At 41.2% G+C, this 25,034-nt stretch overlaps 1 protein-coding gene across 5 annotated transcripts in view; it reads left to right on the forward strand.

Moving 5' to 3' along the window:
- Window positions 1-22,055, forward strand: part of DIPK1A (divergent protein kinase domain 1A) — a 40,711-nt gene extending 18,656 nt beyond the window's left edge. For 3 of the 5 annotated variants that reach the window (XM_007058883.4, XM_027821360.3, XM_037906813.2), the window contains 4 exons: window positions 11,166-11,300; window positions 12,661-12,768; window positions 14,724-14,900; window positions 19,041-22,055. In XM_007058883.4, coding sequence (XP_007058945.2) covers window positions 11,166-11,300; window positions 12,661-12,768; window positions 14,724-14,900; window positions 19,041-19,853 — 1,233 coding nt within the window. In that variant the 3' untranslated portion in view covers window positions 19,854-22,055. Of the gene's footprint in view, window positions 1-9,413; window positions 9,437-11,165; window positions 11,301-12,660; window positions 12,769-14,723; window positions 14,901-16,012; window positions 16,116-19,040 lie in introns of those variants that run through there. The other 2 variants (XR_005226499.2, XM_043520949.1) reach the window with 2 other exon arrangements.
- The last annotated feature ends 2,979 nt before the right edge of the window (window positions 22,056-25,034 follow it).

The raw sequence follows: 25,034 nt of genomic DNA on the forward strand, positions 1-25,034 counted from the left end.
TATCTTGATAGCAGAAGGTGAGAGGACAGATGGTGTTGCAATTCAAGCACTAGACTGGGGTTCAGGAGATCTGGATTTAGGTCCTTGCTCCGCCACACACTTCCTGTGTGATCTGGGCAAATCCCTAAATCTCTCTATGCCTATTTTCCTGTCTGTAAAATGAAGGTGTTAATATTTCCTTACAATACAGATGTTGCAAGTATAAACTCATTCATGTTTGTGAGTTGCTAAGATGGTGTAAAGCATTAATGTACTTTAGCTTTTTTGGGGGTTAGGAGTTTAAATCTTATCTCATGGCATTAGGACTGTTGCAATACTTACAGGTGCATTATTGCTTTTCTATTTAACTTGTCGCATTATGCAGTGTTTGAAAACTCCACATGTCTGGGCTGACCAGGAAGTTTTCTTTGGTTAGTGCCATCAACATTTACAAAATAATTATTGGAAAAAAAAAACAAAAAAAAAAAACCTGTAGTGCAGGAGTTCTCAAACATTCTGATAATGTGGTCACACCCTAATAGAGATTGGGTAACATTTTCAAAAGCATCTAAGTCACTTTTGAAAATGGGGTTTAGACTCCAAAAGCTGGGTTTATGCTACAAAGTTAGGTCAATATAAGTTGCCTTACATCAGCCTATTTGTGCGTACGTCTACCTCAAATTCTAGACTCAAATTTGTCTCCAGCCAATGTAAGCACCATATTACAGTGACTCAATAAAACCATCTCATTGAATGATATTGAGCCATGGTTGATCTACTGAGGTTGACGCAGTGCAAGTGTAGATGCTGGTTGATCTATGTCGTCCCTAACAGTCCTCTAGCAGCTCTTCCCAATGCCTGACACTGACCACTCTGCTCACAATTGTGAACTCTGCTGCCCAGGGGCCACGTAGACCAGAAGCTACCATCCTTTAGAACCTCTGTGTATTTTTAAAATGCTTTTTCCTGATTGCCCAGCTTTGTGAGCACACAAGCTGTCTCTTGTTTCATGCAATTGCCAAACTGACCGTGTTAGCTCCATGCACTAGACATGCTTCTGTGTGGAGTAGATTGGAGGCACTGGATCTCCTGGGCCTGTGGCGAGAAGAGACTGTGCGGGCACAGCTATGGATTAGCCACGGAAATGTGGCCATCTATGAAAAGATTGCACAGAGAATGCAGGCAAAGGGATACGATAGGGATCAGCAGCAGTGCCATGTAAAAGCGAAGGAACTTCAACATGCATACGAGGCCAACAATCAGTCTGGTGCTAAGCTGCAGACTTATTTTTTCACCAAGCTGCATGCCGTACTTGGCGGATACTCCATTAGCACTCGTCAGACCACTCTAGATAGGTCTGAGGAGTTTGAGACACAGAACCCTGCTGTGAACAGCAAGAAGGAGGGGTGTGGGGGACACATAGCATGGAGGTCCAGCTATGCCACCAGCCAGGACCTGTTTTTGAGACTCCACCACAATCTAGTGAGTCCCACCAGCCGAGCACAGAGCCCAATGAAGGGGAAAGAGCCTTGGGTGAGTGTGTGAATGCATTTTTCCTTACAGTGTTTAAATGTAAAGAGAGCACCAGGCCCAACCCCAAATTAGCAGGACAAAGGTATACACTTTTCATTGTTTTGCTCCTACAAGTCAAAGTCAGCTGCTACACCTCTATCCTCCATCCTGGTGGCAACTTCTCCTTTGCCTCACAGATATTCTAAAGGACGCAGCAGGCAGCTATAACTTTTGGAATATTTTTTCCTGCTGAATGCAGACCTGTAAGCAAACAATGCTAACATCCATGCCATCTACCAAAAGCATATTCAACTGTCATTCTGTGCCTGCTGAGCCAGCAGTTGAATCTTAACAGCATCACGCAAAGGTGGCTAGTGTACGGCTTCATACACAGGGAACAAGGGGTAGGCAAGGTTCCCCAAGATCATTAGTGGCATTCCAACATCACCAGTGGTAATCTGCTGGTCGGGAAGAATGTCTCTGCTTGCAGCTGTGTGACCAATCTTGTGTTCTTAAAGATGTGAGCAGTGCACCCTTATCTGACTAGCCCACACTGATGTCAGTGAAGCATCCCTGGTAATCCATCAACCCTTGCATAACCATAGAAAGTAGCTCTTTCTATTGATAGACTCTGTGGCAAGGTGGCTGGTGCCAAAATAGGGATGTGTGTGCAATCTATAGCTTTACCACAGTTCAGGAATCCTGTTTCTGCAAATCCATTCACTATGTCCTGCACATTGCCAAGATTCACAGTCCCTGTGTAGCAGGAGGCTATTAATGGCCCTGCACACTTGCATGACAATGGCCCTCACTAAATTTTCCAACCTCAAAATGATTTCCACTGACTGGTAGCAATGCAGTGTGGCAAGCTTCATGGCGTGATCGTCACTCACTTCTTTGTTATCAATGTAGCTTTCATTATGGTGTCTCTGTGCTGGTGAGCTAGGGCTAGGTCAGCATGCAGATCCAGGAATGTGTCCATTTGCATCGAGAAATTCTGCAGCGGCTGCTGCTCGTTTCAAAGCAGCCACTGCTCGTCGATTGAATTACTGTCCAATACCACCACTCAGTGCTCATTTCTCAAGCTCAGGAGTGTTCCTTGACTGTCTGCAACTGCTCTGTGAATGCTACCAGCTACCTCGAATTGTTTTTTCACTGTGTCCCTCAGCAATCTATCCTGCAGCTCTGCAGATATTGGAGGATTGTTTGTCCGGTGTTTGCAACAGTTGTGAGAGTACTGCAAAACTCTAAGAGATTGTAGATTGTGAAAAGGGTCGTGCCCACCTGGGTTTGTGGTTTTTTTTTTTATTTATTTTTTTAAAGGCATGAAAATTATGGGATATGAATAGCATTATGGGAGGGAGAAAGTTACAAGTTATGAACTTGACCCCTTTGCTCCCTGTCACCTGTGTGTGACTTTTTTTTACTCCACAATGCATTTTGGAAATTTCCCAAAAGGCAGCAATCTTGCCAGTAGCAAATACCACACTGGGATACCTATCTGTAGAGCCACCATACTGTGCATTAAAACAAGCACTCCTGGTGAGTACATGCAACATTGATGCAAGCAGCCAAGTATGCACAAGCGATATACTTACTGTCGTGGCTTTATGCTTAAATAAGTTGAATCAACTTGAAGTTTGTAGTGAAGACATGGCCTGAGTCATTTAGGTTCTTTTGACAATTTTATCCAGTATCTTGTGGGACACCTTCCCTCTCCATTCACAATCATGCAATCACCTGTTTTTCTATTCATTATGCCAAAAATCCATGTGGTTGCTACAACAGTTGCTTTCATGGAAAAGTAATATTAGCAGCATGCAAAACTAAGGACTGACACTTACCCAAATGACAGGAGAGGTGACGTTACGAGAAGGGTTTCTGCACTATGTCTTGCATTCCTACTTCTTTTTGGGACCCGACTACTTGCAAATGTACATGGGTGTCAAAATGTGTTCCCTAACAATCTTTAGAACTTTATGGAGTGTATCGAAGTACCTGAGGGGATGCATACACTGAAGCCTGGGGCAAGTTACTATGGAGGGAGGTGGGGGGGAACTGTAGGTGAAGTCTTGCAAGAGTGGCCCCTTTGTGGATAGAGGCTGAAATGTATTGCATTGTTAAGGAATGTAGTACCTACATTTTGAATGTGTGTGTGTAAATCACTGTGTTCCTGTCTGTTTAGAACTGTTTCTTTGATACTATTGAGTTTTCTAGAAAACTGTATGTATTAGAGGGGAAAAATACATCTATTGGAGCCAAATCATAGAATATCAGGGTTAGAAGGGACCTCAGGAGGTCATCTAGTCCAACCCCCTGCTCAAAGCAGGACCAATCCCCAACTAAATCATCCCAGCCAGGGCTTTGTCAAGCCTGACCAAATAAGCAACTTCAGATGAAATCTTAGACATAATTATTGAGCTGCTTCTCTGGAGCTGTTATCTGAAAAAGGGAAATGGGGACCATGATTTGGGCACTTGCAGAATGTCACTATTGTGGCGTATCCAGGGTTGCTTAGCTGATCGCACAGCTTCAGTGGCAAAATGTCATGGCTATGAACAAAAGCAGCAAACATATGTTCTTGGCTCTTATGTAATAGTAGGATACAAAGTGAAGAAGACTGCATCAGATTGAAACTTCAGGGAGAACTAAATCAGCAGAATGTAACTGTGTGCAAACTAGAATTTGCGTAGAGCACTTTGGATAACAACCCATGATTTGTGTTTTGTGGGATCTTTAATGACTGCAAGCCGTTGGGACCCCAATTCTTTCATCTGAAAAACTGAACCTTCTTTAGCACACTGTGTTCTTTAACACTACTGGGGTATTGGTTCAGTACCTGAAAATAAGTCTTCTAAAGAGCCCCTATCAGTTCTTGCAGCATGCGGGGCTTTCTTTGGAAGTCTTGAATCCCAGCTATGAATTAAGGACAATTTTGCCTACCTTGAGACAGTACTACTCCATAATAGGGAAATTATATTTACCTCCCTCCCTCCAACCAGATTTTGGATGGAAACCATTTTGACATCACAATAAGATGCCACTGACAGTGGGTTGTATATATAATTATGCCTATTGTCCCCTATGTGTATTGCAGTTGGGAGTAGAGAGTGACAGTGGAATCTGTTCTTGTCTGTTTGTTTGTTTTGTTTTTTGTTTTCTTCAATGCAGTGTTGTAAATTCCTTGTAAATAAACAGTCCTGTTTCTCTGAATACAGGAGGAACCAAAAAAACAAAAGAAGATATTTTCTTTGTTTAGATCACCAAGACTCTTTAGGGAGCTGCAGACCCGAAAACTCCCTCTCAGGCTCCTTCCAGAGTTGTACTCCATGCTTGTCCAGCCTGTTTCTCTCTCTCTCTCCCTCTCTCCCAGGCTACGTCTACACTTGCAGATGTAGAGCTCTGAGAGTTAAACTAACCCTCAGAGACAGCAGCAGGGAAAGCACTGCTGTGTATTCACACTGTGCTCCTTGTGGCTGTGGAGCATGTACACACTAGCAGCTATTGCAACACCACAGAGAGTAGTGCATCGTGGTAGCTATCCCAGTGTGCAAGTGGCTGCAGCATGCTTTGGGAAGGGTTTGCAATGCCTAATGGAGCAGGCACAGCATCACGATGCAGGTTTCCCAATCCCATTGTTCCAGGTTATCCTACTAGATTGCCAGCTGCTTTTCAATTGGGGGGCCTGAAGTGTGACAGGGAGGGTGTTGTGTGTGTGTGTGTGTGGGGGTGGGGGTGAAACAGTATGTTTTGGGGGGCGGAGAGTGTGTCCAGGACCATCCTTACCAATTATGGTGCACTACGCAGCCTGAGCACCTGCTCCTCACTGCGGAGGGTCTGGGCTGCACTCAAGGCCTGCAGGGCTGGGGAGGCAGGAGCTGTGGGGGGCTGTTTTGGGGGACCCCACAGGCCCAGAGCGGCTTGGGGAATAGCGAGGCGCCTGGCGCCAGCAGCAGGAAGCAGAACGACCCGGCCCTAGCCTGCTCCGTTCCCCCTGCCCCAGCCGTGTTGCTCGGGGGAGGGGACTTGGGGAAGGGGGTCTGCCCTTCCCCCCACTCACCGGCAGTGGGAAGTAGAGTGACCCAGCCCCAACCTGCTCTGCTTCTCTGGCCCCAGCAAGGTCGCTTGCGGGAGGGGGAAGGACCGCCCTCGCACTCACTGGCAGTGGGAAGTGGAGTGATGCGGCTTGGAGCTGGTGGAGCGGGGTGGGCTGGGAACGGGTTGCTCCGCTTCCTGTCACTGCCGGTGAGTGCGGGGTCACTGGGGAAAGAGGCTTGGGGGAAAGAGGTGCAATGGGGGTGAGGGGAGGTGGAGCTTGGGGAAAGACTAAGAGTCAAGGCGGAGGGAGTTGTCCCGGGCTCCACACTCCCCTAGGAATGGCTCCGCCCCTTGCAGTGGGCGCAGCCTGCAGCGGGGCCGGCTGGGGGATAGAGCTGGCTGCCGGAGCTGGTGCTGCCGCATATGCAGCACACAGGTGCCTAGGGCACCATGAAATTTGGGGCAGTTTGGTGCCCCAAATTTCATGGTGCCCGACGCAGCTGCGTATTCTGCGTATGCCTAGGGATGGCCCTGCGTGTGTCAGCATGCTGTCTTGTAAGTTCAGACAGCGGCAGGAGGAAACCCTGACATCAGCCCCACCCCTGGCTGGCCTCTCTGCTCTGATGCAGAGGCAGAGAGAGAGAGAGATTCTACAGTAATGGTTTGCTTTGTGTCCTGGAACAGATAAGCATGCCGGCTGTCAGAAATGGAGCTTTGAAAGGGGATAGCTGCATGCGTGCAGCCGAGTTCAAAACAATGCCAAGAGTGGCCACTTGACTTCAAGGGATTATGGGACATTGCTGGAGGCCAATCATAGCACAGTAATGCAACACCCCATCCACCCTGACACCCCAGTGCTTCAGCCCAGGAGCAGAAAGCTCTATATTTCTCATGGAGGTGGATTTCCAGGGGTGCTTCAGCTACCGAGTCCAGGCGCTCCAAGTGCCTTGCCAGTGTGGAGTTAGGCCGTGTGGAGTTAGGAGTTAGGCCGCCTGGGGATGATTTAATGTGCTCTAACTTGCAAGTGTAGACAAGGCTCCAGTCTCTTGCTTCTCTTATGTTTCTCTGAAGCATATACATACTCTCTTTGTACAATACTCAGCAAAGCCCCTCCACCTAACAGTCCGAATTCTGGGCATACTCATTATGCCTTGTTGTAGGCGGGTCTCCTTAATTGTCTCTCATAGCTATTTTAAATGAAAGGTGTGTTCATACCCATCAGTGTCAATGAGATTTAATCTAACCCACAACAACATCTTCATAATGTTTGGTATTATTCCTTCTTATGGATAGGGTGACCATATTTCCCTATGCTGAATATGGGACACCTGGTAAAATTACTCGTATTCAAGAGAGTTCAACCGCAATCAATCAGAACTATGCAGTACAAATGTTCAAATTGACATCCCTGTTGAAAAGAAATATGGCATCGTTGAATTCTTTTTATTTACCTTCTTATCTTTAAGGCTTTAGGGCTCACAGGGGGAGAGCGCATGCGCACACACGCGCTCACAGAGAGAGAGCGAGAGAGAGTGCTGTGTGAGAGAGGTGTACAGGACTGACCTACTGTCCCCTCCCTGCCCACGCTCTCTGCCCTCCATGCCTGTCTGGGCCCTGCTGGGAAGGGACAGGAGCTGCTTCTAGCCGCAGGAGACGGGAAGGGATGACCAGGCCCATGTCTTTGCAGAGCTTTTCTCTTTTCCCCCACCCCTCTGTAACTGGAAGCAGCTCCCATCCCTTCCTGCCCGCACAGTGTCAAAAGGCAGCTAACACCTCCTCTCGGCTGCCACCTCCTGTCTGTCTGCCCCTCCTCGCCCTCCCCCAGCTACAGCGCAGGCAGGAAGGGATTAAGCCCTAAGGCTGCACTGTGCACCAGGGAACCTGACTGCAGGGACTTCAGCAAACCCGGCCAGATAGGTGGCTCAGCAGCAGAGGGTGCCTAGGGGACCGAGAAGCCCCATGGTCCCTGCGGGTAGGACCCAGGGCGGGAGGGGGCAGGTGAAGAGGGTGCTAAGCCCCTGTCTTGGGGGCTGCTGTGGAGCCTGCAGGGTCAGGGCGTGAACAGACTGGAAATCACTTCTCTCCCTCCCTCTCCCCCCCCCGCCCCCGGCCCGCCACTCCAGAGCTTAGCTGAGGGGCAGAGAGGTTACCTTGTGCCAGCGCTGTGTGGGGCTTTGACTCCTCCTAGTCAGCTCCCCAGGCCAGAGGGTCTTGGGCTTGCCTGGGGCACTGGCCCAGGCAGAGGCAGTGATGGAAGGAAGGAGCCTGCCAGTAAACTGAGCACTCTGACCAGGGGCTGGTTCTCCACACAGCACTGGGAGCAGGATGTGACCTGGCCGGAGGGATATGGAGGAACAGTGGGGGGAGGGAGGGGACAGAGAGAGTGAGTGAGAAGGGGCAAAGCAGGGAGTGGACAGTGAGAGGGGGAGCACATAAATGGTGGACAGTAGAGGTGACACATAACCAGCCACTGCCTAGTGCCGGCCCGCACTCACCGGCTGCCACAGCATACAGCCAATGCTGGCTGGAAATGGGACAGGGAGCAAGGCCCTGCTGGCTGAGAGCTGGCACGCAGCAGGGGTTGCACTGACAGACAAGCAGGGGGAGCGGCCGGCCCTGCACGCTATGCCTTTGCCCTGCCACCAGCCTTGCACTCCTGTCCTCGACCACTGGACCCTCCATTCACCGCTGGTGGGCGAGTAGCTGGTGAGCAGGGATCCAGCCAGAAGCAGGACCTGCCAGTATTGATGAGGGGGAGGGAAACAAAATATGGGACAATTTGCCCATTTTTAAGAAAAAGTCAGGACACCTGTAGAAGGGCTTAAATATGGGACTGTTCCTCTAAAAAACAGGATGCCTGGTCACCCTACCTATGGACTTTGTTCAGTGGCAAAACTGTTAACTACATTTGATATTTAAATTGTTCTCATTGGTCTTCAGAGCTAACACACAATTGAGATGAAAAGGAGCAGTATGTACTCAGTATGTACTGAGTTTGTGGACTCAGGCAGACTTCACTTCATTGGTTTACACTATGTTCACGTTCTGAAGGTTTTCTTCACAACCGTAAGGGTTAGAGACTTAGGTGTGTGTTAAAAATTAAAATCTTAGATTTGGCGGGGAAAATAGCAGCCACCACAGAAAAGTACCTGGTAACACTTACCTTTGCAGAGGCATAAATGAATGTAGGAACAGAGAAAAATAGTTTTTGTTTCTGGTCTAAATGCTGCCACAGAATATCTCCTACCTTGGTCACTATTCTGACCATGCTTAGTTCCTCTTCAAGTTCCCATCACACCAGAGCCAGAATAAGGCACTACAGGCCTCTGCCCAGGGTCCCAATTTCTAGAGTTGTGGTAGGATCATCTTTAATTTTTCATAGATTAGAAAAGGAAATAAAGCTTTCCCGTTTTTTCTACTCCCACTGGTTTTTGAATGAACTAGTCATTGAACTGAACAGCGCTGAATAAATTGAAATGAAGACAATATTTTGTCTGCCTTTGAGGAAGAGGCTACTTCTGTTAAAAGCTGGTTTAGCACTGCTGCAAACTCTTGTTGCATGTGCGTAGCCACTGACTTCTACCAGTTCAGTCGTTTGGTTTTCTCTAATACCTCAGTAGCAAACGTGTACTACTTTAAATTATTTTAATAGATTATAATAAGTTTAGGCCTTAACTTAGGTTGTTATAATTTCTAATTTAATTTTAAATGGATTCATATTAAAAGAAAAGTATTTAATTTAAATTAAAAATCCATTTTAAATTTTAAAAAAATTATTAAAAAAATCATTGATTTTTATCCACCCTGTTTCTAGATCTTACAGTTGAAGAAAAGCTTATAAATGTGACTTGAGTGCAACTGATGACTGCCTGCATATTCAGACAGCCTGAAACAATAACTTCAAGAGGTGTGAACTGACAAATGATAATAAATAGATACAAGAAAAACACACAAACAAAAAGCGCACCCTAAACCAAAACTATAAAACAAATAAGACACATGCTACTCCACCACTCATTCATATTGCTTTGGGTTGCATCCCATCCATTGTCTATATATGCTCTATTTAGAATAGGAGGTTCTTGGTGAAAGAATCTTCCTTTTTATACTTGTTTCCAAGTGTCTAGCAAGTTGAAATAAAACTAAATAGAGCACTAATTAGAAGATATCTGGAAAACAAAACTAATATGTCATGGCAATTTTTATTTTCCTTCAAGGAAAAGTGTTGGAATATAATTATGAAAGCTAATGATCTTTAAAGTAAAATCAGTACTAAAAGCAGAGGGTTGGGTTTTTTTTTAATGTTTATTTTTTTTAAAAAAAAGATAATCTACTTTGTTTAGACTTCCAGCAAATTCTGTCTTTATTCTCCTTTGTAAGATCACTTTTTAGAGTGAAGTATGTTATGCTAAGATGCTTAAACAATTTTGTATATTCTCTTTGAGTGGTTTAATTTAAAGACACTATCATTTACAGCAATCCAATATTACAGAGCTCTCTCTCCTGGAATTGCTATCTCCAGCTGAAACTGGTATTCATATTTGGTGTAAGTGGACCTTTAAAGGCCTCTGGTTGTGATTTAAGAACAAGAACCTTCAGAAACAAAATCTCTTATGTACTTTACTACCTCTCATATCCATGCTTTTGCTTTCCCATCTCTCCTTTCCTTACATGCCTGCCAAGTCTCACTGTTTTGCTATACAAAGGACAGATTTCATGTGGCTGAAGAAGAATGAACAGGCATTTTAACATTTACGTAATCTGAATACTCACTCTTTATGTTGCCAAGACTGGTCTCTGCTGTTCTGTTCTCTCCTACACTTTCTGTTGTTCCTGAGAGCAAAATCAGATCATGAGCACTCCAGATTGTCAGGAAGAAAAAACTAAATGGCCAGATCAGCATCTCCCTGCTTGTTTGTTTTTTTTAAGCCAGACAGCAGCAACCCATCCTCAAACATTAAAAATCCAAACAACCTTCCTTTGTCCAAAGGGATAACGTGTAGCTGATGAGGTGGAAGCAGACAGGAAATGAAAATATGGCAATGTAGAAGACCGTTGGAGATCAGAATAGTACATGGAACTTTCCATCACCTTCCTTTGAATGCAGCTGTTTAGCCACATAATGGAAAGTGTTCAAACACATGGGAATTACTTCCTTCTACACACACCCCGACCCGCATATACTGATGATTTCATATTTATTTTTAATCTGGATTAGGTTATATCTTTCATTAGTTTCTGCTCTGTTGGAACTGATTTTACAGAAGTAGCGCTTCTAAGTGACTGACAATAAATGCTTCTTCCAGGTGGACTGGCATAGGTAGAAATAGTAGAAATTTGGCAGTTTCAAATTTTTTACTATTTGGTAAACTTTTACCAACCCTCCCTTTTGGTCTCACTTTTCCAGTTTCTATTATCAGAGTCCTTCTTTTTCCCCTATAGTTGGTATCCAACACTGGTTCTGTTTGATGCTGGAACTTAGTGTTCTAAAAGGTTACAACACATTAATAAAAAAGATGACTGGATTTTATATAGAGTTTTTGTAAAGACTGAATGGCAGATCATGTTAGGACAATGGAAGCAGTTCAGTCTATTCCTGAGTTAATTACCTTTATGTTTTTCTTTTATATCTTCAGGTTCGCTTCTCATATATGCGAATGAAGTATCTCTTCATCTCTTGGTTAGCAGTATTTATTGGCAGTTGGATTATATATGTTCAGTACTCCACTTACACAGAGCTATGCAGAGGTCATGATTGTAAGAAAATAATAGTAAGTATATTTGTATGTCTTGTTTGTTAAACTTTTTTATCATCCATGAATCTACTTTTGAATTATTCAGTAGTTACCATCAAAAGTAATATTTACTATTACATTATGCAAATACAATAATCCTAATTTCAGTTACCTACAGCTAAAACCAATTATTTTTGTACTTTATTTTCTCATTGATTAAATGGCTCAGTGGTAAACCGCCATGTGATCAAATTCACTTTGTGACAGTTTTGTTGTGGGAGACTCAATCATAATTGACATACTAATTTTAACTTAGTGATTCCCCCTGCCTTTGTTTAACTCCTTCTGATGAGTTAAAAATGATGCATGCTACTAGAGTACCCACAAGACACTCAGGTGGAATCTCACCCTTATAAGAGAGGAGCAGCTGGCAGTGTGTTCCCCACAGGGGCCCTGTAGATTTGAAACTTTCTCCTGCACAGTCCAAAATAATTTTAATTTATTGGCTTTTTAGACCATGTTGTTTTCCCTGGCTGCGAGGGATCGGAAGGACTTTGGTGAAAGATTGTAAAGATCTTAAATATGTTTTTGGTTGCTGGGCTATTATACCTTTAATTATTGGTCAAAGGAGAGTTGCTAGAATAATCTAATCTTATACTTGTATTTTTAAAATGTGTCAGAGTACCTACAGCAAAGCATAGACATCCTTTTTTACTGAAAGAATGTGTAGATTAAAAGAAATAATACTATGAACTCAATGGCAGGCTGTTCCTTTTTCTATTCTTTCAGAATGGTGAAATCTGAGGATTCCATGTGGCAGTAGAGATACACATTAGCAGACCCCTTTGTAAAAGTAGAGATACATGTTAGCAGATGCCTTAACAAGTTAGCAGCAATCATTGTACTTCTTACATTCTCCGCCTCTCCCCCTCCCACCCCACCCCCCCAATAGGCATCTTTTGGCACCATATAGCATGTAGTTTTGTTTTTGTTTCATGTTTTCGATAGGTCTCTTCTGATTGAGAATAAAAGCTCTCCGTCTGTCTCCCAGTTCGAATCATTTACCCAATAAGGCCCTGATCTTGCAAACTGCTCCATGCAGGTAGACCCTTGGGCCTGTGCAGAGCCCCATTAGCTTCAACATTCTGTTGTATTCTATTCTATATAGGGTCTCTGTGCAGATGCAGGGGGTTCACCTCTGCAGAGCAACTTGCAGAATTGGGGTGTATCTGAATTTTTTTTTTTTTTTGTACCCCAGACACATTTCAGAGTTTGTACAGCTTTTTTCTCATTTTACTGGACAAAAGCATAGATATTGGAAAAGCCAACAGGTGTATTGTTTCCTCTTTCTGTTCTTCAGTTCTTTCTAGAAACTATTTTTCCCTTTGTCTTCCAGTGTGATAAATATAAGACTGGAGTTATTGATGGATCAGCTTGTAGTAGTCTTTGTGCTAAAGAAACTCTGTATTTTGGAAAATGTTTGTCAACAAAACCCAATAACCAGGTATGACTTTATTTATATGAGCTAATCATATGATTCTTTATCTAAGTCAGGTTTGGGGTTTGTTTTTTGTAGAATATTAAACAGGTCTTATGTAAAATGACTTGACTTCAGTTAAATTTTACTTATTTAAGTTTTGCTCACTGAGATATTCAAGGGATGAGAATTTTAAACTAGGGATCCTGTTGGCACAGCATTTATAATCCCATTCTAAAAGTGAGAAATCTGAGCTGTCAACCAATGTAGAACACTATCTTAGAAACAGCAGACAACAATTCAGAATAATGTTTGATTCCATTTTACAAGGATGATACTTGTCTGAATTTTGTATTTAATTCACATTTCTATTTCCATGAAATAGGATGTTTGCCACTCAATCATTTTTAACTCTAGGCATTTTAAATCCAATATGCTCGGTTCAGCAAATCTGTGATAAATTGGGTGGTGGGGGAAATACTACAGTCCAATAAATGTATAGATTTGGTATTTCTCAGTGTATTTGATGATTTGGCATATCATATTATACAGATGTATATGCATGCTTTAAGTAGTACTGTGTAACTCTCTACTTCTCTAATTTTACAAATGCCACTTTTAAAATGCTGAAACTTTAAATGTACAGTAAACCTATACTTGATGTGGACCCTGCACTAGAGCAGCTATGAAATCCCATTTCATAATCCCAACTATCCTATTTCATAGTCCCAACTATACATATCAAATGATAGGGTCTAAATTAGCTTTTACCACTCAAAAAAGAGATCTTGGAGACATTGTGGATAGTTCTCTGAAAATACCCACTCAATATGTAGCAGCAGTAAAAAAGTGAACAGAATGCTGGGAATAATTAAGAAAGGGATAGATAATAGGACAGAAAGTATCATGTTGCCTCTATGTAAATCTGTGGTATGCCCACATCTTGAATACTGTGTGCAGATGTGATCGCCCCATCTCAAAAAAGATATATTGGAATTGGAAAAGGTTCAGAAAAGGGCAACAAAAATTATTAGGGGTATGGAACGGCCTCTCTGAGGAGAGATTAATAAGACTGGGATTTTTCATCTTGGAAAAGAGATGGCTAAGGGGAGATATGATTGAGGTTTATAAAATCATGACTGGTGTAGAGAAAGTAGATAGGGAAGTGTATTGTTTACTACTTCTCATAACACAAGAACTAGGGGTCACCAAATGAAATTAATAGGTAGCAAGTTTAAAACAAATAAAAGGAAGTATTTGTTCACAGAATGCACAGGCAACCTGTGGAACTCCTTGCCAGAGGATGTTGTGAAGGCCAAGACCATAACAAGGTTCAAAAAAGAACTAGATAAATTCATGGAGGATAGGTCCATCAATGGCTATTGGGCAGGATGGGCAGGAATGGTGTCCCTAACCTCTGTTTGCCAGAAGCTGGGGATGAGTGACAGGGGATGGATCACTTGATTACCTGTTCTGTTCATTCCCTCTGGGGCACCTGGCACTGGCCACTGTCGGAAGACAGGATACTGGGCTAGATGGACTTTTGGTCTGACCCAGTAGGGCCATTCTTATGTTCATTACACGGTCACTTCCAAAATTGCAGACAGTCCAGATCCATTAAAGGTTTTGACAGAGTGCCTGTGTTCCAGTACAGTGTGCTTCCTCTCTCCCATCTTGCACCACCAAACCAAAATAAATGCCTCTTATCAGCCTTAATGGAGAAGGTGCTGATGCCATTGTATAAAGCACACTTTTATGGAGCATGGGCCTGTTGCTCTTTAAAATTGTATTTGGATGCAGTGGTCTCTCTTAAATATGTTTTAAAGTGGCACAGTGTACAGGGAGCTGCCACTACCAGTCTGAATGCTGGTTCCTTGCAGTTTCAATGAGCAAACCCAGCATTCTGACTCAGGACAGTAGAAGACAGGAGAGCTTTTGAGGAAAATTTTATGTAACTATCTCATTGTCTTTTTTCTGCATAGATGTATTTAGGAATCTGGGGTAATCTACAAGGTGTTATAAAATGCCAGATGGAAGAAACTATTCATCTTGATCTTGGAACTGAACCAGAACCAAGAAAAGAAATAGTTCTGTTTGATAAACCAACTAGAGGAACTACTGTTCAGAAATTCAAAGAAATGGTATATGGTCTTTTAAAAGTAAGTATATGTCAAAGAAGAGAAAATGAGCATAGATGCTGATTCTCACCACATTTATTTATTGATTGATTGATTGATTGATTCTCTTTTGTCTGTTTGTTTGTTTTCAGCAGGAGGAGTACACAAATTAAATGTAAAGTCAAAACCTACTAAGCTACAATTCCAGTTAGGTTAGGGATGACCTTCTATTTTAGCCTTGAGAACAATTTTCATATTTGTTCACTTTAAGAACCTACTGTGATTGTGGAAAAACTCAGTTATGTTATAGGCTACAGTGGTTGCTGGTGAGTAGATCATATGAGCATGAAAAATTTCTGACCCAGAGTTACATGTTAGAGACAATCATGAGTAATTTAAAAGAAAAACAAAAATAGAGGGGTTGGGGTGGCATGATAATTATTGGAATGGAAGCCAGCATGCAACTTTTACATGTTTAAGGCTACAACCTGTTTTTGGCCCTTAAAATCTTAAACTACTGTTTGGAACTGTGTTGTAGCCTGGTCCCATGACGTGGTTGTATTTATAATGCTAGTGGTATCCCGAAGGCCCTATTCATACTGGGATTGAATCCTCTAGAACTCTGCTAGCATCAGTTTTGCTAACAATTGTAACCAGAGAAATAGGTATCTCTTCCTCTGCATTTTTTTTTCTGCACCATACTAAAAACTATTCCTATCCTACTAAGTAGTTTGCAGGTGAGTTTTCCCAATATAGAAGTATTGATCTAAGGATATGTTTACACTGAGGGTTTTCTGAACTTCTCCCTCCATTACTCTAATACAGACTAACATGGCTGCTTCTCTGAAACCTGTCATTATGTCTATCAGTAACTATCATTATGTAACTCCAGTAGTAATAGCAACTGTGGCAGTGTGAGTTTAAAAACCAAACAGAAAATCTGACAACTGATCTGCAGGTGTCACTTACCCCTGCTCAAAGCAGGTCTGTGCAACATGATGGTAAAAATGTTGGTGACGGGTTTACACTAGTGGTTTCCCCTATAATTAACATTGGTGGAGCTGTAAAAATGCTAGAGTAATTGCAGGACAATATCAGAAAATGTTCTGTGTAGATAAGGCTTTGAAAAAATGTCCTGTCTTTACTGGTCATAGATGTGTGTAGCACAGTTCTGATTCCAGAAGAGACAGGACTTCCCTATTCAAAAGCGCAGCAGTCCTGCTGGTTTGTTAAACCAGTGAAATGAAAGTTATTATAGTAAGTGACAGAAGACAGAACTAAGTATGAAAATACATTTATTAGTATAGGAGTAGTACTAAGATATTAAAAACATATTTATGACTGGCTAGAAATTACTGTATTCCTTGTTGTAATCTCTTGTCACTATTGCAAGATGCAAGCTTTAATCAGCTGAATCATAGTAAAACAAGCTCTGTTTATTATGAAATGTTGTTTGAACACAAAACTTTTATAGCAAAAGAACCACAAAATGTTTTTATTACAAGCAGGGTTGTCAAACGATTAAAAAAAATAATCATGATTAATCGCACTGTTAAACAGTAATAGAATACCATTTATTTAAATATCTTTGGATGTTCTCTACATTTTCAAATATAGTGATTTCAATTACAACACAGAATACAAAGTGTACAGTGCTTACTTTATATTTATTTTTGATTAAAAATATTTTCACTATAAAAACCAAAAGAAATGGTATATTAAAATTCACCTAATACAAGTATTGTAGTGCAATCTCTGTATAATGAAAGTAGAACTTACAAATGGAGAATTATGTACAAAAAATAACTGTATTCAAAAATAAAACAATGTAAAACTTTAGAATCTACAAGTCCACTCAGTCCTACTTCAGCCAATTGCTCAGACAACAAAGTTTGGTTACAATGCTGCCCACATCTTATTTACAATGTCACCTGAAAGTGAGAGCAGGCGTTTGCATGGCACTGTTGTAGCCGGCATCGCAAGATATTTACGTGCCAGATGCGCTAAAGATTCATATGTCTCTTCATGCTTCAACCACCATTCCAGAAGACATGCGTCCATGCTGAAGACGGGTTCTGCTCAATAATGTTCCAAAGCAGAGCGGACCAATGCATGTTCATTTTCATCATCTGAGTCAGATGCCACCAGCAGAAGGTTGATTTTCTTTTTTTGGTGGTTCAGGTTCGGTGGTTTCTGCATTGGATTGTTGCTCTTTTTTAGACTTCTGAAAGCATGCTGCACACTTCACCCCTCTCCAGATTTTGGAAGGCACTTCAGATTTTTAAACCTTGGGTCTAGTGCTGTATATATCCTTAGAAATCTCACGTTGGTATCTTCTTTGCGTTTTGTCAAATCTACTCTGAAAGTGTTCTTAAAATGAACATACGCTGGGTCATCATTTGAGACTGCTATAACATGAAATATATGGCAGAATGTAGGTAAAACAGAACAGGAGACATACAGTTCTCCCCCAAACAATTCAGTCACAAATTTAATTAGTGCATTTTTTTTTTTTTAAATGAGCATCATCGGCATGGAAGGAAGCATGTCCTCTGGAATGGTGGCCGAAGCGTCACGGGACATATGAATGTTTAGCATATCTGGCACTGTAAAGGTTCGGACTCAGCCGGTGGTGCCTCCTGCTGGTAGTCGTCGGGAATTAGCTCACCAGCTGTCGGAGCGCCCTCTGCAGGCCGGTGATCTGCCTTCCCGCCGGCCCCCATGTCCCTCCCAGGACCCAGTGCCCCTTTCTCTGGGGTGCTGTCCCCCTGGCAGGACCCCCACACTCTCAGGTTCTGGGTCTCCCCACCCAGGGGAACCCCCAACCTCTAACCCCACCTCGCCTCAGTCTGGGCTACTGCTAGTCCCCACTTAGCCCCCATTCTCTGGAGCCCCCGTTCTCTGCAGTGTAAGTGCTACTCATCATAGGCAAGGGGGGTTTAAATCTGCTGCCTCTGCCTACCTATGGGCTGCCCCTCTGCAACCCTACACCTGTTCGGCCTGTAGTCAGGCCTGCGGCCTGAGGCTTTCCAGGCCGGAGTTCCCAGCTCTTCTGGCCCTTCCCCAGCCCTGCTCCAATCTGGGTGTCCTGCTCGGCACCTTGCAGCCAGGCCCTTCTCCGTCTACAGGTAGTGGGAGACTGACTAGGCTCCTGGCTCACAGCCTCTTCTAGGGGCCAGCTGGACCTGATTGAGCTGGCCACAGCTGCAGCTGCTCCCTTAATCAGCCTGGGCTTTTCCCCACAGCCCCAGCCCTCTCCCAGGGCTGGCCTCAGCCTTGTCAGGGCTGGAGCGGGTAACCACCCCACTACAGGCACCTAAATACCTTGCAAATGCCGGCTACAAATGTGCCATGCGAACACCTGTTTTCACTTTCAGGTGATGTAAATAAGAAGCCGTCAGCAGTATCTCCCATAAATGTAAACAAACTCATTTGTCTTAGCAATTGGCTGAACAAGAAGTAGGACTGAGTGGACTTGTAAAACTTTAGAGCCTACATTGTTTTGTTTTTGAGTCCAGTTATGTAACCAAAAAAAATCCACATTTGTAAGTTACACTTTCACGATAAAGAGATTGCACTACAGTACTTGTATGAGCTGAATTGAAAGATAGTATTTCTTTTATCATTTTTACAATGTAAATATTTGTAATAAAAAAGAATATAAAGTAAGCACCTTACACTTTGTATTCTGTGTTGTAATAGAAATCAATATGTTTGAAAATGTAGAAAAACATTCAAAATATTTAATAAATTTCAATTGGTATTCTACTGTTTAACAGTGGAATTAATCGCAATTAATTTTTTTTAGTTAATTGAGTGAATTAACTGTGATTAATCGACAGCTCTAATTACAAGATACCTAACATAATTTATTAAAGACTCTTACTGAGGATAAGGTGCGAATTTTTAGGACTTAGAAAAGGAAGAAAACACATACTTTCAGTGCAGCATACACATGAAAGGAACGCTCAGTATAGTCCCAAAAAGCACTGTGTATGTATCGTGTAGTGAAACCAGAAAAATCGGAGCATGACCATAGACACTGCTGTAGGTTCCACATGCAGCTGAGTAGAATGGGTAAAATACTTCACCGAATATAAAAACACAGGACACATAACCAGTTTAATAGTTTTTAGAAAAAAAAAGTATAAGGAATTAAATATATATATTTGTTTTTTCTAGAGAAAGGTGGGTGAACAGGGAAATCTTTCTGAACTGGTTAATCTCATCCTGTCAGTTGCTGATGGAAACAAAGATGGTCGAGTTTCCTTACCAGAAGCAAAGTCGGCATGGGCTCTTCTGCAGCTAAATGAGTTTCTACTTATGGTGATCCTCCAGGATAAAGAACACACCCCAAAATTGATGGGGTTTTGTGGCGATCTCTATGTGATGGAAAGAGTTGAATATACCTCTCTCTATGGAATAAGCCTTCCATGGATCTTAGAACTTTTCATTCCCTCTAGTTTCAGAAGAAGCATGGACCAGTGGTTTACTCCATCATGGCCTAGAAAGGCAAAAATTGCTATAGGGCTTTTAGAATTTGTGGAAGACATTTTTCATGGACCTTATGGGAATTTTCTTATGTGTGATACCAGTGCCAAAAACTTGGGTTATAATGATAAATATGACTTGAAAATGGTGGACATGAGAAAAATTGTGCCAGAAATTAATTTGAAGGAATTAATTAAAGATCGTCACTGTGAGTCTGACTTGGACTGTGTTTATGGTACAGACTGTAGAACTCTATGCGACCAAAGTAAAATGAAATGTACCACAGAAATAATTCAGCCCAACTTGGCAAAAGTATGCCAGTTACTAAAAGACTATCTGCTTTGCGGTGCTCCGTCAGAAATACGTGAAGAGTTAGAGAAACAACTGTATTCTTGTATTGCCCTTAAAGTCACAGCAAACCAGATGGAAATGGAACATTCTTTAATACTAAACAACTTAAAAACTTTATTGTGGAAGAAAATATCCCATACAAATGATTCTTAGGATCTTTAACCACAGAAGAAAACATTGTTGCCACTATAGGAGATTTACCACTTTTTATCAAATGCATCTTTGGCATTTTTAAAATATTTCTTCTTAGCTCAGAATTCATTAACTTTCCTAACTCTTACTCCAGCAAACACTAGTATTACAGTGCTTCTCAGAGAGAGAATGTGCCACTTAATGAATTGTCTGGCAGAAGTTACAAGAGCCTTGTGGTTAGAATGCTCCATCATGGAAATAAAAAACCATGTGCTTGCCCTCCCCTTGCACTTTGGCAGAAGACCCTAAATTGGGGTCTCCTGCTGTCAATATTCACTGTGCTACCATATTGACTAATTTAACTTTTTTTTTTAATGCTGTGACTAGCATCATTCATTTGTAAATAGCCACTGAGAATTATTTTTTTCCAAGTAGTGTTACAAATGCTAGCCAAAAGACCCACCGCTATTAGAAATAATGTGCTTCAGTCCAAGAGACTCTTTTGAATGAAGTGAACATTTTGAGGATGAAGTTTACTAATAACTTAGCATGGCAGAATTTGCACAATGGAAAATTTTTAAATTGCTAAACTCAGTGTGACAATTAAAATTTATTCCAGAAAACGGGGTATTTTAATATGAGAGATTTTTAGTTAGATTTTGTTTGTATACACTTTTTTACCTCATACATACATATATATTGAATGTTACTACATTAGCTGAAAGTTCTTAATTAAACGTCCTGGTACAACATGCCGTGTTGGAAGCTAAGATTTTAAAATATGTATTATATATTTAAAAAGTCGCATATACTAGAGCAACAATATACCGTTACACAATGGGGAAATAGAGAAGCTACGAAGCCTGAGTCTTGAAATGTCAGTAAGATATAAGGAAAGTTAAGCAGTAGCCAGTTTTGAAGCCAGGGATTTTGTGGACTAGGTGATTCTAAAAAGGTCAGGAGTTAAAGAACTTTAATAGTTTTGGTAGCTGCAGTGTGGTAGCCTTTATAATGGAGGTCCTCATAGTAAAGGTTTAGAGTCCTTAGTTTGACTTAAGTGAAGTATCTAAAACTACATTTCTAACACTGATCTAGTCTAAAAGTTTGATTTTGTAGCTAAGGCTGTGTGGCAAAATCAGTCTTGCATTTACTCTTTCCTGGTTTACTTTAAGAAATGTCTAAATAAGAGCTAGGCCTAAGCCACAGGATCGAATCTAGAGCCTGATCTGGATTTCCCTAAACTTTGGAGGTGTTCATATATGGAGTTTTTTGTTTCTATTTGGGCCCATTTTTACCCTAAGCATTAAATCAATAATTAGTTTATTATTGGAAATATTCTCCTTAGCATGTTCTTGTTTAAATTTTTACAGGGTGCTAGGTTTATTCTCTGCAGCTCTGCAGCAATGAGTGAATATTAGACTTGGATCATGAGGGAAATAACTTGTGATCTCATCTTAACTCCCATTTGTCCACATTCCACACAGTTCTTGACTTTGCTCAGGAGTGGCTCAAGTCACAAATGAGACTTTGCAAATCTGTTGTGTGTGTGTGTGTGTGTGTGTAAAGCACTTGTGAACACTGCTTGGTATTCATCCATTACTAACCCTTTGTACGCACTTAATTCACTTCTACCTTTTGTTCAAGGGAGATGAGGAAAAAAGCTTTTATTTAAAAAGTATTATTTAAAGTGTGTTAATTCTTTTTACTGCTTTGCAGGTCTCTTGTGTTAAACACGCTTCTTAAATTATTATTATCTGGATTCAACAAAATTCTTGTTCACGAAGGCATATAACAAACATACTTAGAGAAGGTAAAATCATCCATCGTCCTTCCGTGTATGCTGTGCGAAGTATTAATTCTCTTGTTGTAGGTGTAGTTTTGCTTTTTTGTAAATATTCAGTTGTTTGACTCTTGCACAGTATCTAACATTCTGCTGTCTCCTTAAAATTGACTGATCTGCCCTCCAAGAGGAGGCGTTAATATATCTGCAACTAATAAAGAAACCAAACATTAAGTATATCATTTTCTTACCAGATAATCTGAATGTGAATCCTATTATGGCTATTATGCATTGAAACTATTGAACAAAATAGTGTGGATATTTTAAATGTTTTTTGGATAACTGGAAACTTGTCAACAATGCAGTTTATTGTACATTTTGATTGTTACTGCACCAGGAGCTTTCATTTAGAGTTTTGTTTACAATAAATCAAAGGAATCCTTTCCCTCTTTTACAGCAGTATTTATTTATAAATTAACACTGGGTGTTTGAAAAACTCTTAAAAGGAAAGCTTATCTTAAAATAACTTCAGATGTCCAGCTTCAATTTGATTCTTAAATTATAGAAAAGGAGCAAGTCACGTAACTGAACCCCAGTGAAACGTTTAGACTGAATACATAAATCATATCTTGTTTGTCCATTGTCATTGGCAGAGAGAGTCAAATTAATGGGTGTTTTATTCTTAATAGTAATGTAATCAAGGGATGACTAATTCAATTGAATTATTTAAAGTGTTTCAAGGGACTTGAGCTCTTAACTCAAATGTTTTGAAAATGTAAGCACTGTAGTAATCTATACTGATCATTTGTAAGATCAAGTATAAATTCCTATTGTGCCAACTAAATATTACAAAAAGCATCTGAAGCATTAGGTTATGGACTCTTCAAGGTAAACAAGTGCAATCAGTGGGACTAATATGCCTAAAATTAGTATGTGCTTTTAAGTACTATTACAAATTCACTTTTCATGTTAAAAAAAATGCTGTCTGAAACAGACTACTGGCAGATTAGTTTAGTCAACAACCCTGGGCACCTTTCTCCCACTTAGTCTTTTACTGGAAATAGTGTAAATTTGTAACAAGTGAGAATGGAAAGCATTGCTGGATGCTTTTAACCCCGGCCCTTAGTTGGGGTAGCCAGTGGAATTGAGTTGCCTGCTAGTAGGTCCTAATGTGTTACTCAGTTGTAGAATCATGCTCCAGAGCTTTTGTTTAAAAAGTTCCAACTCTCATGATTGTGTAACAAAACCCAGCTTCTGTGTAAACCAGTGTAGCATCAGTGTAGCCAGCTCTAATCAAACTACCTGAGACCCCAAAAATCTGATACTAAAACCAAAAATATGGGGACCATGTAAATGAACTTAATACCAGGTGCTATATTAGTGATAGTCACATTTAATTATCACTAAAGCTGCTGACAAATTTAGGTCGAGCTTCTGTAGAGTACAGGACTTGTGCATCAGATTGGAAATTTATCCCAAAAGTCTCATTATGACGAGCAGTTACAGAGCAAACCATTATTTTCTTCCCCTACAGGGAATACTTCTGAGATGATATAGCTTCTCTTGTGTGATATACACATTCACTATAAAACCCTAGACTGCTAGTGGAGGGAATGGTGGCACCTAATGGTAATGAAACTTTGTTTCAATAGTAGAGTTAGAGGGAGGTTCTTATTTTGAGTGGGTTTACAAAAACTACAGCAGTGCAAATACTTAAATCATGACATTTTACACCCTTCCCACTGTAGCGGCCATAATATTAGAACTGTAATTTAACTAGTACCTTTCCTTTAGCAAGGAACAAGAGCAGTTCTTACATGTGTGTACAGAGAAATTTCCAGGTAACCTTGCAAGTTTTGAAATAACAGATTAGATTACATAATTTATAGTCAATTTAGTAGTTTGTTTAAAAACAGACTACACCAGTACCATTACTTCTCCCCACACACCCAACAGAGCCTCTAAAACTTGTGTTTTTTCTCTCCTTTGCAGTAAATTCACTTAACAATTGGATTCTTCCTTAATGAGCTCATTACTGCTTAATTTTAATTGGAAGACAATCCTGTTCAATAGTTTCCTAATTCCAATAACAGTATGAAAAGTTAAAAGGCAAGAACAGATTAATGTAAGCAAGGTTTTAAAACATAGAATTAGCCTGTAGTAAGAATGTGTGATTGGCAGTACTAGTTTTTGGTTTTATTTAGTGTTCAACATCTTTCCTTCAATAGCAATTGCTCCAAATGAAACTGGATATTCCAAAGAACATTAGAGATTAAAATCAACATTGGTAGGATAATTCATAATTCAAGGTATCCCACTGTTTCAATTATCTAGTTTTCATATAGATTTTTTTAAAAAATTATTCAATGAATCTTCTCATTGCACAGCAATAATGGCATTACTTTGTTGCTAATTAACTGGAAGAACTCTGCAAGAAAGCTCATACACTAGCATTGCCACCAATATTCTTTTACATTTTCTTGGTACTGAGTGGGCTACCAAATCCACTGAACACTACATTTTTGTCCTTGAGCAAGTTTACACTTGCCCAAGGACAAAACTGAGGGTGGGATGTGCCAGCTAGGAGTCTCTGCAAGGGGTCTGTGTGCATCAAACAAACTCCTCCAGGCGAGTGGTTTCCAACCCCCTCTGCCAGGAGCAACTTCCACATCTCTGGAAACCAACTGCCAGGCAGGGGTGTGATGCTTTGGCCTCCCTGAACTGGGCAGATACTGCAGAGCTGTTGCTAAAGGAGCTGTCCCACCACCTCCTCCCAGCCAGGTGTGGCCCCAAGAGGAGGAGGAGGAGGGCGGCTTTCATGCCATGGGAGAGTGTCTCACAGCACTAAGAGTACAGCAGGTTCTTAAAGGACCAGACCACAGCCTCGCTGGGGCAACAAAGAGGAGACAGAGGCACGGTTTCTGACTTGCGCAGCCATATGTGTGCAGTTAATAGTGGCAATCAAGTATACATTCTTAGTTAGGAGGAATGGATAATCATGTACATACATAAACCCATTTAATTAACACTAATTTTCTTTTGGCTGTTATCTAGACTCACCAATGCCTATGATTTGTTGGCAAACTGTATTTAAAAAAATCTCTTACTTTCCATTTCCAATGCATAAAGCTAAAACTCCAGTAGAACTAGACAAAGGTAGTGTACTGAGAAATAGAGCCCGTGCCAAAAATTCACAGGGTGAGGAAGTCAATAGGTGACAAAATGAAACTTTACAACATTATCCAGTGATCTGAGAAATACAGTAAGTTGGATCCTTAGACATACTAAGTTACCTTGAAGTCAGTCATCATGGTTCTAATGCTGTAGAATATTTTGTAAGCCTCTTTTTCAGACTGTTTGTTTGGACTTTCATTTAGATAAAGCATCTTTAGATCAAATGTCAATAAGCCAATGCTACACAG

This window comes from Chelonia mydas, chromosome 8 (genome assembly GCF_015237465.2).
Source record: "Chelonia mydas isolate rCheMyd1 chromosome 8, rCheMyd1.pri.v2, whole genome shotgun sequence".
In the NCBI taxonomy this organism is placed as follows: Eukaryota; Metazoa; Chordata; order Testudines; family Cheloniidae; genus Chelonia; species Chelonia mydas.